This window comes from Artemia franciscana, chromosome 11 (genome assembly GCF_032884065.1).
Source record: "Artemia franciscana chromosome 11, ASM3288406v1, whole genome shotgun sequence".
Lineage (NCBI taxonomy): Eukaryota > Metazoa > Arthropoda > Branchiopoda > Anostraca > Artemiidae > Artemia > Artemia franciscana.
The window spans coordinates 42,066,774-42,084,982 of NC_088873.1; the positions used below are offsets into that span (position 1 = coordinate 42,066,774).

At 34.0% G+C, this 18,209-nt stretch overlaps 1 protein-coding gene across 1 annotated transcript; it reads left to right on the forward strand.

Moving 5' to 3' along the window:
- The first annotated feature begins 5,058 nt into the window (after positions 1 to 5,058).
- On the forward strand, positions 5,059 to 12,273 carry LOC136033244 (uncharacterized). The gene is made up of 2 exons (XM_065713964.1): positions 5,059 to 5,286; positions 7,836 to 12,273. The coding sequence occupies exons 1-2, from the start codon at positions 5,070 to 5,072 to the stop codon at positions 8,294 to 8,296; spliced, it is 678 nt and encodes a 225-aa protein (XP_065570036.1). The 5' UTR covers positions 5,059 to 5,069; the 3' UTR covers positions 8,297 to 12,273.
- The last annotated feature ends 5,936 nt before the right edge of the window (positions 12,274 to 18,209 follow it).

Here is an 18,209-nt window from a genome sequence, read left to right on the forward strand (position 1 = left end):
ATTTTAAAACAGTAAAAACCTTTAGCGTAAAGAGCGGGGCGTTGAGAAGGAAAAGCCCCTTTCATATACGAAGTAAATTCCTGTTCGTTTTAAGTTTTAATGTCGCTCCTTACTTTCATTTAAAAAAACTTGTTTTTTTATTTAATTTCTGAACGTTTTTAAATCAATGCCTGTTTTGATTTTGGCTCTCCGCAGAGGAATAATTAAAACGAAATTTGTATATTTATTTTTTTTTGTCTAAATGGCTTTCTTATAATTTTCATCGAATCATTTTGAGAAAAAATAGCGGGGGAGGAAGCCTAGTTGCCCTCCGATTTTCGGTTAATTAAAAAGGCAACTAGGAATTTTAATTTTTTACGAATCTTTTTATAAGTAAAAGATATACGTAACTTATAATTTAGCTTACGTAACGCACTTTTGTAATCTCATGTTTTTATTACATATATGAGGGGTTCACCCCCTCGTCAGTACCTCGCTCTTTACATTAAAGATTAAACTTTGTCCCAATTCATTAAGAATGACCCCTGAATCACAAAAGCCGCAGAATATATAGTTGAAATTACTAAAAATACTTTAGCGTAAAGAGCGAGGTATTAGGAGGAGGTGGGCCCCTCATATGGGTAATAATTTCTGTTCATTTTAAGTTTTAATGCTGCTGCTTACTTCCAGCGGAAAAAAACTTTCATATTTATTTTTTCATTGTTTTTTTTAAGTAATGCTAGTAAATCCTGCGCTCCCTTTATGGAAATTTTCTTCCCCCATGACAAATTCCTCGATGAAAAAGTTCCCCCAGCATATCCCCCTCTTCTCAACCCCTGCCTCCAACCAAAAAATCCTCCTGAAAACGCCTGTACACTTCCCAATAACCATTACTATATGTAAGCACTGGTCAAAGTTTTGAACTTGTAACCCCTCCCAGGGGGACTGTGGGGGAGTAAGTCATCCCCAAAGACATAGATATAAGGTTTTGCGACTACGCTGAATAAAATGGCTATCTCAGAATTTTGATCCGTTGACTTTGGGAAAATAATTAGCGTGGGAGGGGGCCTAGGTGCCCTCCAATTTTTTTGGTCACTTAAAAAGGGCACTAGAACTTTTCATTTACGTTAGAATGAGCCCTCTCGCAACATTCTAGGACAACTGGGTCGATACGATCACCCTTGGGGAAAAAAAAGAAAAAAACAAAAATACAAACAAACAAATAAACACGCATCCGTGATCTGCCTTCTGGCAAAAAATATAAAATTCCACATTTTTGTAGATAGGAGCTTGAAACTTCTACAGTAGGGTTTTCTGATACGCTGAATCTGATGGTGTGATTTTCGTTAAGATTCTATGACTTTTAGGGGGTTTTCCCCCTATTTTCTAAAATAATGCAAATTTTCTCAGGCTTGTAACTTTTGATGGGTAAGACTAAAGTTGATGAAACTTATATATTTAAAATCAGCCTAAAAATGTGATTCTTTTGATGTAACTATTGGTACCAAAATTTCATTTTTTAGAGTTTTGGTTACTATCGAGCCGGGTCGCTCCTTACTACAGTTCATTACCACGAACTGTTTGATTTTGGTTCCGAGTAGTTGCACTAAATCATAATAATGTAGTCGGGACAAGGATGTTTTCTATTTTTCGAAGAAGAAGCATACAAAGCATTTTTTAATTTCTAGGAAGGGGACTTTTTCGATTTTTTCTTTATTAAAAAAAAAAATGAAGATACAAAAAAAAAGATTATTTTCAAAATCTAGGATTGTGCACTTGCAATCATCTTCCCTTTCCCAATTGGCCTGACTATTCCGAGGCAGAGGGGCTCTAGGAAATTGTTATCTACAATATTCCTTGATATGAGAAACAGCAAATACTTTGAAGCAGGCAAGACAGTTTCAGTGTTATGACTTAGCTATGTATGCTTTTTTTAGGGGGAAGGAAGTGATGCGTCAACGATAAATTATTCCCTACTTTCTTCCATCTAAATTATTGAGAAATGTTTTCCAAGCAAATCGGTTTTTTAAACTAATGATTCCATTGGTACCAGTCTTATGCACTATAATGTTATCTAAATTAATACATTGGTTTTTCTGAGTACCTAAAGTAGCCAGCAGCATCCCTGATTTTAGATTTCTTTGCTACCGAAATTAGCAAGCTACTGCCCCGACTATAGATTCAAATAGGTCCGACCCGGGTACCAAAGCACCGACTTAAGTTTTATTGCAAAACAGCCCAATAATTTCAAACAATAATAAGCATTCGATAGCCTTGAATTCTCCGCGACATCAGATAAAAGATAAATAATTTCCTTTGATCAAAATTTGGCATCTGAAGAAGCATGATTTTACGACTTTCTAGTAGACTTCAGATTTTGACTAAAGCATCTACACAGTTGTGCTGAGTGTTCCTCTGCTAAAACTTGGCATCTACCCAAAAATACGATTTCAGGTTAAGGGTGAGGCTCTCAAAAAGTACATTGGTGCAGTCAAAATGGTTTTGTCTGCAGTACGTTTTGAAATGCGACTGAGAATCTACAGTAGCAAAAAGAGAGATATCATCGATTTCCCACAGCCAAGACCAAGGACAGACATACTAGAATTACAATACATTCAACGTACAACAGAGAGTATCTATATCATACGTCCTGCGTTTAAGTCGGAAAGAAAACAGATTGGCAAATACTGGAAGAAAACTTATTACTGACTCAGCATCGACTTTTCAAAAACCTATTGACCAAGACCTGTATCTTCATCAATTTATCCTTCTCCAATATGAAGGATATTATCCTTCTCCACACATCTTTCTCCTTCTTTTCTTTTTTTGAAAACTAAAAACGTACAGATGCAAAGTTTTCATGAAAGGTAGTCGCTGTGTAAAATTTATCCGGGACTTATAAAAGCTGAAAGCTTAGGGATTTAGTCACAACTTTTGAAGACTAAAATAGGTTGTTTTCAATACTATTTTGTGCATGGATAACGGTGAAAAGTTTCCAGAATAAAGAAATTCAGAGTTTAGGCAAAAAATTTGTTTATAGCAACTATGAATCAAGTCAAACTGGCATTACTTTTTCTTTTTACTCTCAGATTTTAACATAAAATTATCTTCTTGGCAGAATAAACTGGTTTAATGATGCTACAGAGTTATAACCGGTAGCAAGGGGTTAGGCTTTAACCCATCTGACCTTGTAAGTTAATTTTTCAGGAATTACTCCAATTACAGGCCTAGCCATAAATTAATTTTGTATATTGGAACAATAAAAAAAATGAATTTTCTCGGTAAATGTAACATTTTGATCACACATACAGTAGCCAAAACCTCGGCTTAAGTCATTCAAAGGATGCTATGTGTTAATTTAGCCACTAAATGACATTTTGACAGCTCAATTAGGAAGAAAAATACCGGTACGTCGGTTATAAAAAAAAAACTCATGCAAGAATTACGCTTAGGTTACATATCAGAAAACCGGTTTCATAGCTACAAAAACAAGCGATGGATTATACAATACATTGGACATAGACTGCATTGGAAATGTATTATCTGGGCTATATATTTGCAGACTAAGGTTGGAGGTTAGGCTAGGTTGGGCTAAGTTTCCATACTTTTGTTTCTAAAGTATTTTTTATCATCATAATTTGTAATTTTTCATTTGGATTAACTTTACTTTTTGGGTGTGTTTCGAGTAACCGACAAGTGCCGGGATTCTTTTCCACAGCTGAATCTTCCCTCCATTTCCCTGTGTCATCATCCTGGTTGTCATCTTTATCCTTGAACATGTCAAGAAATTTATTCAAGGTGGAGTTGTATCTTGTCCACTTGGAGGGTAGTAATTTTAAGAACTTTTATCAGGTCTTAGCTTTGTAGGCACTTTTGAAGATTTTTTTTAAGGGGGTAGTGTGCTTCACAGGGAGCAACACCTCTTTGCTTTTTCCTTCTGCATCCATGCATATTGTAGAGTTTAGTATTTATTCAATGTAAAAAAATTACGAATTACTGCCTGCTCGTCACCAGGCCTGAAGCAAAAACAGCTAGGTATGCTCCTCCCACCCAAGTCTATTAGAAAATAAAAACAAGCAGAATTCGATTTTTTAAAATAACTGTTTTTCTCATACGGAAATAAAGAGTGGTTTAACCTTACTCTTGACGTATATACAAAACAAGCTCAAATAAACCGACTCATGGTATTTTCCAGTATCTTTAGAATACTAAAAACTAGAGCTTTACTGAAAACTAAGCTAGTTTGAGTTTTTTAGTGAATTATAATTATCCACTAAAAGTTACAGATATTTTGTCCACTAAAATACTTTTAAGATCCGTCTAAATAAGTCTTCTATTTTCTGTTAGCTACTTAAGGAATTTTCCGCTCTTGTTTTTTGGGATCGGTTTTAGATTTTCAGTAAAGCGCTAGTTTTCAGAATTCTACGGATGCTGGAAAACATTATAAGTTTATCTGAACTAGTTTTGTAGGTATTTCTTCCAAAATTTGGGCAGCAAAAATTTCTGTACGTTTTTAGCTTCAATTTCACTGTTTACTTTCGTAAGAAGAAATCTGTTTTCTAAAATACATTATTAAAAATAAGTAAAAACTTGTAATCCAACTCTAATGAAAATAACCATCAAATGCAGTTTTGGCATTGCAGTTTTTGATAGGGGTAGGTACCAGTTTAAAAAAGGAAACGTAGGTGAAAAGGAGCTAAAAATGATAAAAATGCATGCCACCAAACAGATTAAGAAAACTTTGGAGGTGTAGGTGCCTTCATGAATCAAACTGGAACTTTTCCTGTTTGAGGTTTTACAGTTTCAATCACCTTACTGTTTGAAGTTTTAGGACAAAAAGTGCGGTCAAATGCAACGAGCTATTTTTGCTCATTTATTTTCACACTTTTCCCTGACAACACTGACATAAATAAAGTATTGCCCCAAAGCCTCAATAATTTCGTACAAATAAAATTAAAACCTGATAAAATATTGGTCTTCAGGTATAAAGATGGGTCCAGATGGCGAAAAGTGTTTTATTTTTGCGTCTTTGGAATCTTAAGGTAGCACGTAACAAACAAATAAATTCTTTTTAGGATAGAGTGGAAATCATGGAAGATCATATCCCTCAAAGAGGACTTACAACACCACGTGCCTATGCCCGAGACTTAGGAAGGATTTATGTAAACAGTGTTTCACCTCGTCATGCTAGACGATCTACATGCCGAAATGAAAATAACAAATCTAAATCAACTTCGCCGTTTCATCCGGGATATAACTCGCCTGTATCTTGTTCAACGCCTGAATCATCAAAGAGCAGCCTCAAAGGTAGGCGTGATTTTAAGATTATTATTTCAAATTAGTGCAAAAATGACAAAAATTAAAAAAAAAGTATGTAAAAATGGCAAATTTTTGGAAAAATAGGCTGCATTGATTCGGAACTTGCAAAGTATATCGAGTGTATGGTTGAATGTGAATTATTCTTGAAATATTCTTTAGATTGGCATTGTTTAAATTTAAACTATAGTTCTCCATCAACTAAAAATAAAAAAGTTTAAGCTGCGCTAATCTGTCTTTCTAGCAATGCAGATTGAACTTATTTTTGACTAAGTCTTAGTCCCAAGTTTCAACTATTAAATAACGCAGTCAGTACAAGAGACAGAATTTCATTTAAAGACAGAAAATATAATATATTAAGACAAAAGTTCAAAATCAATTTTCCCTCTATCAATTTGTATCACTCCATAGCGGTCTTGAATTTGCTTTATCTCTGGTATGTTTGAAGCTTAAAAGAGAATCTCATTCTAAAAACAGGACCTTTCTGATAACAAAAACTTCTGGAAACAATTTATTATATTCTTATGTGATACCAAAAGTAGCCCGGGTTTCCGATTAGCTTACAGCTTACTGAACAAGTCAAACTGTCTTGCCACTAGTCAAACTAGTCATACTTTCAAACTAGACACAATTTTAAACTAGTGAGATAAATCAGGAGATGACGTGTTTCCTAATGCTATAAATTTATAATATTTTGGGGACGTCTGGGAGAATCAAGTTAATGTCAAAAAACGCAAATACATTGTTTTGGGAAGAAGATAAGAGTGCCAAACCGTTTCTTCTCCTACATGTTTGTTCACCCGAAACAGGCACGCAATTATTTTTTTTAAATAATTGGTAACATTTGGGTTGTGTCGAGTCTTGATACCCCGAGATAGGGTTAAACTGACTTTTCTTATCGGTATAAAGGTTTCAGAGTAAGAACACTGAAGCGAAAGATCCTTAATAAAGAGAATCTGTTTCGGAAAAGAAATTCCATTACATGGACTCTTAGAACAGAAACAATTTCGTTTCGCTGATCACCTTGGAAATGTCATGGAATTTAAACAAGGTCATAAGAACTTCAATTTGGATAAAAATTCAGAAAAGAAATCTAGTTGTATTGATCTGCAACTTCTACCCTTTTTTTAAATACATCGTTGAAATTTATGTTTAGATGGCCTTGATATGTGTTTACTTAAACGGACAAGAAGTATCAACAAAATACAACATAAAACTCCCTTTAATAAAATAGTAATTCCAGGAAGCATTCAAATTTTGACTAGAATTTGAATCACTATCCGACATTTTAGTTCTTAAGAGAAAAAATGAAAAAAAACTTCACAATTTTTTTTCACACGATAATAAAAAAAAATCCCTTAAAAACAAATTTCTAAGGAATTGACTTTATTTGGTTTTAAGCAATCCAGTTTCAGTAATTTGAAACGTATTTAAATTTTATCTTTCTTTTCTTTTTATTTTCTTTCTTTTCAGAACTTTCCTTTCTAATCTGATACGCGTTTAAGTCTTACTTTTCTTTTCTTTCTATTTTCGTAATTTTCTGAACCTTCTTCTTTAATCTGACACGCATTTAATTTTTATCTTTCTTTTCTTTCCATTTTCTTTTTTTCAGAACGTTCCTTTCTAATCTGACACGCATTTAAATTTTATCTTTCGTCTTTTTCGATTTTCCCTCTTTTTCAGAACGCTCCTTTCTAATCTGACACGCATTTAAATTTTATTTTTCTTTTCGTTCTATTTTCTTTCTTTTCAGAGCGTTCATTTCTAATCCGACACGCATTTGAATTTATCCTTCTTTTCTTTCTATTTTCTTTCTTTTCAGAACGTTTTTTCTAATCTGACACGCATTTAAATTTTATCTTTCTTTTTTTCTATTTTCTTTCTTTTCAGAGCGTTCCATTCTAATCTGACACGCATTTAAATTTTATCTTTTGTCTTTTTCGATTTTCTTTCTTTTCAGAATGTTCCTTTCTAATCTATTGAAAATCAGTTGTTGAACCATCTTTTGATCCGCCAATCCAGAATACTGCTTCAACAAACTGAGCAAATTGCTTCAAAAATGATGAATAACTACTCTATTATTTATTCGTCAATTTTCTGTTGTTTATATAAATTACATTCAAAAGAAAAAGTTCGATAAAATGTGTCCTTTTAGGATAGTTCATTTAAATTAAAAATAACAAATATAACTTTCCGAAAAAATATTTCTTTGTTCGTATTATGTAGAACTCTTCTTTAGTTTGTTTAGTCAAAATAGAAAGTAAAGGTTTAAGTGACTAGCTTAGACGATAAGTTATTAACGTCTAGCCAAGTAGTACTGACAAAAATCAAAACATTTATTGTCATCAAATATGTAAGGTGCTCACCCTCACCACCGCTTAAAGGTAATTTATAAACAGTTTTTTTGCTTTTCGAACCAAACATTAACAAAAGCCAATAAAACTTCGTATCCTTTTCTGCTCTTTATTTTGGGGATAGACGATTTAGCAAGTGAACAGCACAAATAATTATCTTTTTCAGACATGTTTCTATCTTTTCAGACGTTACAAATCTACTCTCTCTTTGTGGCAACATAAAGTCCATGACAATCGTTTCCCCAAGAGAATCATCTTCCTCGCAGAGTTCAAAAGAAAACGTTCTCCTGGACGGGATCACCAAGCGTAGAAGAAATGAAAGTTCTGCCGGGCCTTCTCTAAATACTTTTGAGTCTGAACTAGATCCTAGCAAAAAGCACGAGACGCGCCAGTCAACGCCAATAGCAACTTTTGCTCGTCCAGCTGAAAGAGGCTGGAGGGAGAGTAGAAAATTGAAATCTAGACGTAGAATTGATAAGCATCCATATTTCGTTGAGAAAAGTAAAAGGGAAGAGTACAAAAGGGTTTGTGCAAGGAAATATCGTGAAACAGGGCCGAAAGCTGTAACAATGTTCACATCTAAAGGAACACAAACTCCCGAAGTTAGTGATAATGAAGTTCTTGAATGGGATTATTCATTTTCGTAACTTAAAAATGTGCAATGTAGACATAAGAAGAATTTAAACATAAGTGTGAATCAATGTATTTCAATCTATTCGAAAGGTTTAGTAGACAGTAGATAGATGAAACAGGGTAGCATTTAGACGTAATATTCTTATAAGCTATGAATATACTTATAGAAGATTTTAGGGCTTTCAGCGGATGGAAGCTTGGGGAATGTTTTTTTCTGAAATATTTTAAAGAAAAGGGTTATACTTACTCATAACACTCATGCCTCAAAGTATCCAAAACATCAGCCCAAAATGCTCATTGTGCATGGTTAGGGAATCGAACAAATGTTGATTTCCTATTAAGCATCCCTATGCGTTCCCCTTTGAACCTAAAAAGAGGCTTTAAAGAAAATAATCGTTCTTTTTCACATTATCCATAATTCACGGCTTGGACAAACAAAATAATTGGCAAAATTTATATCATTTTACTATAATAGCATTTATTACTATTTATTACTATATTCATTTATTACTTTTTTATCGTTTATTACTATATTTATTTATTACTATACATTTATTTATTATTTATATTTTATTATTATTATTTTATTTACATTTATTATTATTACATTTTATTATTTATTTATACATTTATTATTTATTTATTACTATACATTTATTACTATATTATTTTTATCATTTATTACTATAATAGCACATAAAAACAGTTTTTATTAACTGATTTCAATATAAATTTAGCGGTTTCCCTGTTTCTTTATTTTGTTAATTCAGGTTTATGTTGAATATTTTTGAAGTTGGACACAAGAATTTTCGGTGATGCTTAGGTTGTGTGTTACTCAATTAATTACGACGATTTAGATTAGTTTGTTCGAAGAAGCGAGTAGCCAAAATTGTGCCTTAGATCAAATATGGAACAGAGAACAGTGCCAAATTTATGAGATTTTGAATGTCCTTATTGTGTACAGCAAAAAGTAACACCACTCTTTTACTTTTATTAACAGTACAGGAATCGTTCAATTTAATCTCACTGAATTTTTAAAGGAATTCTGACCAAAGTTCATTTAACACCAGTGCTAACAACCCTTGATGATTGCAAAGCCGACTTTGAATGTGCCTAAGTTACATGTTACTTAAGCTTAGCTATTTCCCAAGTAGGGAACAATAATTTTTTGTGAAGCCTTGGGTCTGTTGTTTGAAGTTATTGCAACCATCTATATTTGTTGGATAATTGAAGTAGTGATTAATCAAAGTTTTCTTTCAATTTAGATAGAGCTTAAAGATATGTAGTAACTACCCGAAGTTTCACCTTGGGACATGGCACAAATATGGTATATATTTGACAAGTGTAAAGTTTATGAGGTTTTAAATGTGTTCAGATTTACAGCATAAACTAACATGATCTTTTCGCTTTTATTTACTGAACGGGAATCCCAAACTTTATCCTCCTCGATTTTTTAAGGGAACCTGAAAAAATTCAAAATAATCTCTCTGCATAAAAATGCGTAATCAGATCAGAGCCCGCTTTGAATGTGAATAAATTACAATTCATTCTAAAACAAATATTTCTCAGGTTGGAAGATAAATTTTCAGTGAAGCATCGAGTCTGTTCTCTGAAGTGACTGGAGCGATCTATGTTAGTTGAATAAAGTAGAGCAGTGGTTCTCAAGCTGATTTAGACACTGTACCCCTTTTTGCCCACAAAACATTTTAGGCACCCCTTCTTAGTTAATGATGGTAAGTAAACTACAGCTAAAATATGAATAAAATTGTCAATGTTGTTTTTTTTTTGGCCGGCCGCGTACCCGCTAAAAAATTTTACGTACCCCCAAGCAAGGGAGAATCTCCAGCATTTTCATTAGGGGAGGAGGGGCGAAAAGGATCCATATCCGGATAGTCAAGGGGCGTAAACTCAGAAAAATGTGTGGGGGAGGAGTTAAGATATAATCCTTAAATTTAGTTGGGGTCAACTTTGTTATTTATAGATTTTTTGAATTAAAATACGAAGCAAAAAGCATTTTTTTTATTAAAAATCGAAAGTTTTTTTTTCAATATCTAAGGGATGTCAAAAAGTATAGATCGAAAAGTCTGAAATTCACGTGCCTGGTAGGAACATTTTGGAATCATTTACGGTTCAAAATAAAGAGGCTAAAAATTTCAGCTCATAAAAGATTTGTTGGAAGAATATAGGGTATACAAAATATTTGTGAATTTACCCTACCTATATGGAGGCTACTTCTTAAAAGAAAGGCTGTGCTAACAAAAGAGAGGTGCCCCTTTCAATATTACCACCGAATATAATGGTCACTATCAGGATAATTTTGCCGCACTCATCACCCTAATAGAGCCAGATTTAGGACTAGGTTGTATAGGAGCTACAAGATAACACTTTAATAGTAAATTCTTACTTTTTAATGTGCAGAAAGTTTCTATTGATTAAATGTCATTGCTCCCTTCATTCTAATCCGCGTTTCGTTTTAAATTCGCTGTCGTTCTAATCCTTAATCGTTTTAAAATAATATATTTATCGATTAATTCTGATTTTTTGTTTTTTTTTTTTTTTTAATCCGACAATGTATAAAATTCCGTTTAACGAGCACTATCTGACCTATATTCAGAAATTTGTACCAACACACGAATATTAAACGCCTTTATATTGTGCAGGGACCACCTGCTTTCCTCTACATGATGTACATTTTTTAGTACTACGTGTACCACGCACTTCTGTCACACTTTTCATAGTCCCCATAACGCTTGGCACCGTTTTGCTACTTTCAGCAGACCTGTAGTTTTCTCCTCTAAGGGGTTAAGCTATGTTACTTTAAGTTTGACCTTTCATATTTAAACTATTGCCCACACACTAGGCTATCGCAAAAAAAAAAACATAATACTGTCATAATCATCATGTAAAACCCCCACAATCATCATAAGCAAACTATTCAAAAATAAAATGAGGGATGGATATTTCTTTGGTCAAGCATAAAAAGCATTTTAGGAAAAGTTTATTTAATTTTTTTCAAAATTGTTTTGATTTTCATCCAGAAATATATTATTTAGAGCTATATCTGACCCCATTAGGGAAAATGAGTCGGGTTGCAATTGTCACTGTAGCGACAATACATTTGGAATGAATGTTGAATGGGAAATGCAATAGTGCGGCTCTTTTTTGTTTCTGCAGTGTTTCCTTCTCAGGACTAGCCTTCATAAAGGATTAATGTACAGCTTGAGTTACAAGAATTAAAAAAAGAGGTATTGTCGGCGGATAACACAAACCTTAATCCATATTTTTTCTTTTGCAAAATGTCTAAAAAACATTTTTAAACGTTATATCGCTTAATCGATAGATATACCATTAACTATAAAAAAAAAACTAAACAAAAACTGAGTCAGTAGAAAGTGGTGTCAAGTCAGCAAAATGGCCGAATATGACCAAGAATTCTTTGAAATTAAGGATTTGTTTGTGTCATTCCAGGATAGGCTCATGTAAAATACAATGTAGCTTATAAAAACAATCTGTTTTTTTGAAAAAATAGGAACATTAGAGTTTAAAGATTATACGCCATGTAAAATATTATGTTATGTAGCCTATGTAAACTTAGACAATCTTAATGGATACTGTAACACAGGATGTGCGTGTAAATTGCAGTGTCTAATCTTTTTGGCAGAATACAAAGATATGTTTTTTATTTATTAATTAAAAAGGGATTTGGTGTTGCAAACGTATCAAATGTGTCAAAACCACCCGCTGTTATTTTTAATTTTTGTACATTGATTTATTATTACAAAACCCATGTATTTTTATGTTCGTTTGTTGTTTTTCTTATGCTCAGCAGTTCAGTGTTTAAGCTTCAATGTTTGATCGAAAGATTTTGTTTCACGTCTTTAGTTCCTATTTTGAATTGGCTATGTATTTCTGCCTGTACTTGCCATTGAGTGAAACTATTTTTCTTGCAACGCTGGATTTCCTTATTATGAATTACAAAATTGATTTCCGATTGCGATCTACGACACTTTTTGTTTTACTTATATACATTCTAGGACTACAATGAGAAAAAAAGCAAAGGTGACCGGAAGTAAATCTACCGAGATGACACCCCAGGTATCGAAAAATTAAGACTAAGGAACCTACACTTAATTTCCACCATGTCTGGCTGAGATCTAACTGTTCCTTCTGATCACAGCTTAGATACCAATTTACAGTTATGAAAACTCAATTTATTTTTGGGACACAGTGCGCGGTAGCGATGCTAGCGGCTGGAGACAGGAAACTGGTATTGGTATCTAATTTGTAACAGGAAACTGGTATTAGTATCTAAGCTGTGTATGCAACAAAACAAAATTGCCTTCCCGCCTATGGTGTTGTAGTACGATCTATGCGTCGGAGCGCAGGCTTGGAGGAGGTGCCAAGTTCAGAGCTCTGTAACAAAAGCTTCTGATGGGCAAGAGAGGAGTTCTCATAACTGTATTGGTATCTAAGCTGTGCTTCTGATAGACGCCCAGAAAGCAAAAACTTTTTAGAGATGTCAGATATAGTTCGGACTCCAGAAAGAGGGAATGTTAGCTTTCGCGTTTAACAAGCTTTTTCTGAGGTTCGAAGTGTGAATACTCGCCCTGGTACATGTTCTGATAACAGAAACTTAAGGCCCATCCTTGTTCCCCACAGGCGTGTAATGGGGCTAAATCCAAAACGGGCAAATATGGGGAATCAGCAAAATCTCATCATCGGTTTTACTCGCATGCACTTTGATATTCAATGCTACCTAACATTACTTCTTAACAGAACTGGTTGACATTCGACATCCCTATCTGGTATATATTGTAATGAAAATAATTTAAAGCCCCCCTCCCTTCATTGTGGATCCTGATAAGAGACATATATGGGATATAAGAGATAAAGGATAAGAGACACAGATAACAGACACAGATGCAACACTTATGACTTTCTTCACTATGTCTGATTGAAATCCGATACCGTTGTCTAGTATATTTCATGATAACAAGAACTAAAGGATCTCCCCTCACAGAAGTCAGATTGAGTAACGATCTCCAAGGACGGAACCAAAACTTATTATTATTGCTGAATAGGGACCCTTTTGCTTTAACTCCCTCAAGAAGGTCAAAGCGACAAGTGCGATACTAACTCTTACTTTTCGCTGATTTTACTTGAGATCAAACCATATTTTCTAGTAAATATCATCTCTATATGGATTACCCCCCCCCCCACACACACAGAGAGAGAACGAACTTCTACTGGAAACATCAAGGAGGTCATATTATGACACTTTTAATGCTATCCACAAAGCTTGATTGAGGTATCAAAACCGTTCTAGTAGAAGTCACGACTGGGAAACTTTATGCCTCCTCTGCTTGATAGAGGCCAAGGATACTCTTACCTCCTGCGAAATTTGGTTGAAAACTGATAACCTCTCCTGCTACATGTCATGATTGTGCGAATTTCTTTCCCACATGGGATAGATTGGGTCTGAGCTAAAATAATACTTCAATTTACTATAGTCACTATCTTTGATTATTATTAATTCCGGTTTGTTTATCTCTATCTTATTATTATGACTTGTTACCTCCGAGGATGTTGATAATTACCCGAACCGATTGGAGATTTGAAGCTGCAGGTGAATTGCTAGAAAATTACAAACTAATAATAATTAAACAACCATTTATGAATATTTTGCTTGTACAGGATTGCTTGGCAAAATCCCCTCAGCCTATAGCTAACTCAAACCTTTTAATTTTATGGTTTAAAAACCAAAAGGCCCCCTCCCACGCTCATTTTTTCCCAAAGTCAACGGATCAAAATTTTGAGATAGCCATTTTGTTCAGCATAGTCGAAAACTCTAATAACTATGTCTTTGGGGATGACTTACTCCTCCACAATCCCTGGGGGAGGGGCTGCAAGTTACAAACTTTGACCAGTGTTTACATATAGTAATGGTTATTGGGAAGTGTACAGACGTTTTCAGGGGGATTTTATTTTGTTTGGGGGTGGGGCTGAGGAGAGGGGGCTATGTTGGAGGATCTTTCCTTGGAGGAATCTGTCATGGGGGAAGAAAAATTCAATGAAAAGGGCGCAGGATTCTCTAGCATTACTATAAGAAAACAATGAAAAATAAACATGAAAACGTTTTTTCAAATGAAAGGAAGAAGTAGCATTGAAACTTAAAACGAACAGAGATTATTACGCATATGAGGGGTTCTAAAAATACTTTAGAATAAAGAGCGAGGTATTTAGGAGGAGATAAATACCTTGCTCTTTATGCTAAAGTATTTTTAGTAATTTAAACTATTTATTCTACGGCCTTTCTGATTCAGGGGTCATTCTTAAAGAATTGGGACAAAACTTACGATTTAGTGTAAAGAGCGAGGTATTAACGAGGGTACAAACCCCCTCGTATACATAATAAAAATATAAGGTTATGAAAGTTTGTTACGTAAGTTAATTCTTAAGTTACGTATATTTTTTACTAATAAAAACGTTCGTTAAAAATTAAAAGTTCTAGTTGCCTTTTTAAGTAACCGAAAAATTGGAGGGCAACTAGGCCTCCTTCTCCACCCCTTATTTCTCAAAATCGTCTGATCAAAACTAAGAGAAAGCCATTTAGCCAAAAAAAGAATTAATATACAAATTTCATTTTAATAATTTATGTGCGGAGAGCCAAAACCAAACATGCATTAATTCAAAAACGTTCAGAAATTAAATAAAAAAAAACTAATTTTTTTAGCTGAAAGTAAGGAGCGACATTAAAACTTAAAACGAACAGAAATTACTCTGTATATGAAATGGGTTGTCCCCTCCGCAATCCCTCGCTCTTTACGCTAAAGTTTGACTTTTTGCAACAATTCTACTTTTTAAAACAATTAAAAGCTTTAGCGTAAAGAGCGAGGGATTGCGGAGGGGACAACCCATTTCATATACGGAATAATTTCTGTTCGTTTTAAGTTTTAATGTCGCTCCTTACTTTCAGCTAAAAAAATTAGTTTTTTTTATTTAATTCTTTTAAAGAGGAGTGTTCATTGCAAAAGTATCATGTAAAAGTTGTATATTTTTTTTCATTGATAGATAGATGAATAAAAAACACGTGCTATTTTGGCAAGGCCTTAGGTCACTACCATTATTGGTAGTGCCAATTATGTAAATGTACTTATGCTAGTAGATTCAAATGATTAGCATTAAACTTTATGAATTTAACGTATTTTGAGTCAACATGAAAAGCAGACTCTTGTGATGCATATATTCTTCTTAAAATGTGTTTTTTGGTTTCATTTACTGTTAGTTTGGGTCACTGTTCCATTACAGCTTATCACGAACTGTTAAAAAACAACTATAGTATACGAGCAGGTAAAAGTTTTCTGATCATCTTAATAGGGAACAGTGCAAAAAGAGTTGGATGTACCGTAGTGACTGCAGCACAAAACAATAGACGTCGTAATATCAGTAAGACGTGTAACTAGTTCCCTTCATTATGCCTCTGGGAAATCCTGAATTGTTTCTTTTTAATGCCAGTTGCTTCAAAGTCCTAGTTCCCTTCATTATATTAACTCAAACCTTTTAATTTTATGGTTTAAAAACTTTTATTCTTTAACTCGACATCCTCGTTTTGAAGAATAAAATAATCTGTTACATTTGCAAGCTTATTCCCGTTTATTCTTTTAAAGAGGAGTGTTCATTGCAAAAGCATTATGTAAAAGTTGTATATTTTTTTTTCATTGATAGATAGATGAATAAAAAACACGTGCTATTTTGGCAAGGCCTTAGGTCATTACCACTAGAAAATATCAATGCGTAGTACGATAAAAATAAACGGCATTGCAGGAGTAATGGCGCCTTGTTAATTGCATTTTTTTCCATACAGCTTCTGAAATAGTTGACAGCATCCGACCTTTATTTGTGGCACTACATATACCACGAATAATAATACCTAAATTATATGATATAAATTTTTCAGGACGGGGGAAAAACAGAAAAATACGGCTCGAGTTTTTGACTGCTATTAACGAACTAGGCATTTTTGATGATAACACTGCTTTTCCACGACGTACAAGTAACAGTTCAAATAGGGATAAACCCCTTTATTAAGCAGTGAAAAACGTTGGTAAAAACTTTGGATAGTTTGGTAACACACACATTGGCCGTCATCAGCAGATAGTGTCATGCACCCACTGTCATACATGGTTCTAATCCCCCTAAGAATTAGAGCTCTAGGCCATTTATAAACTCACCTTATCTGCTGATGACGGTTACTGTGTATGTGATCGAAATATCCAGAGTTTTTGTAATTGTTTTTCACTGTCTAGTAAAAGGATTTATCCCTATTTGAACCATTATTTGTACAATATTTACAAACTATTATTAGAAACAACATTTGTCAAGACAAACGAAAGTTCACTTTAAGATTTTACATCAAAGTTATTAGCATAAAATAATTACATTCCTATACAACAGGGAGGCTAAGCCCCCTCTTATAAATGGCTCTGCTGCCCCTCAGAATCAGAGCCCAAGGCCAGCTTGAGACACATTTAATTCAATACCTTTACTTTAAGATAACAGCTGAACAGGAATAAAAGGAAACCTTATTCATAGCGATAGCAATTTTATGATTTTATTGTAATGTTTGTAATACTTCATTGTCTTTTTTGTGGTTTTGATAAATTTGCACCTCCCTCTCCAAACTTGACTCTTTCTTACTTGCTTGTTTTTCAACATAAAAAAGAGTGTAAGTCATATAAATTTACCGCCTTCAGTTGTTCTTCTCCAATCTAGTCAGATAATTTTTCCAGCAACAGGAAGATTCAGTAGCAAAATAACTTGCACTCGACCCTCAATCACCCCCGGAGGTGGGTATTCCCACCCTATTCGTTATCAGTCTGATCGATTTGCATAGAAACTGTCTTATTTTTTCTTGAAATGGAGTTGAATCGGGTATATCTCTTTTTATGCTTGTGGCCTCCAGACTATCATTTATGAATATTCTTTTAGCCAAGTCACAAGCTGCTTTGAACTACTAGGACAAACCTAACCACGTCAATTGCAAACAATGTACTGCATTACATCTTAGATGAAAAATTAATACGATATTGACAACACTGGGCTTATGCAAAATGATAATTCAGCTATAATTAAATGTCAAAGTAGATACTAACAATTAAAAAGGCAATGGAATAATACGAAATGATAAGACAACGACAAATACATGTTCAAATGGGGATACCGTTAACATACCAGTCCCTCCACCCCTTGAAGTGAAACATAAGAAAGAAAATCCAAAATCCAACTCAGCTGGAGGTATGGCGTTTACATTATCATTGGACTTCCTCGGACGAGCCTGGATCACAAATTTCAACTGTTACAGTTCAGCTGACCGTTTTGATAATCGTTGGCTCTTTGATTTGATTCTTTTGAGCCATTGGAGAGGACGATGGTTCCTTTGCACCATAAAACACCTTCCATAGAGGTAGCATTCAAGTTTCTCTAAGCTTACTTGATGGAAAGACTGTCTTTCTCCATTGTGCTGTATTTGCAATACCTCGTTTGTAGCTTCCGTGAAATATATGAGAGAAAATACTCGTCGTCAGGAAGATCGTGAGAAAGAACGGCAAACAAGGTGAAATCACTTGTATTTCTTTGTAATTTGAATATTTTTAAAAAAAAGTCTCCGAAGTATCGGTTGTGAAAACTGCATTACATCGTTAAAGAAAAGTATATTCAATACCGATAACACTGATTAATGATAATCAAACTACAATTAAACCTCGAGATGACTAAAAATTAAGGATGCAATGAGTAATAAAAAATCACAAGAAAAATATAACTTAATGTTAAAATGGATACATTTATAACACCCCCTCCCCCCCCCCCCAAAAAAAAAAAAACAACGTTGGATCCTTCTCAAATTTTTGTTTGCTTCGTCATTCTTGG

What these genes read in the sequence shown, in the direction of transcription:
- LOC136033244 (XM_065713964.1), top strand. Translation starts at nt 5,070, where the DNA reads ATGGAAGATCATATCCCTCAAAGAGGACTTACAACACCACGTGCCTAT. An exon ending in ATCAAAGAGCAGCCTCAAAG is followed by an intron (nt 5,287 to 7,835) that starts GTAGGCGTGATT and finishes CTATCTTTTCAG; the next exon opens with ACGTTACAAATCTACTCTCT.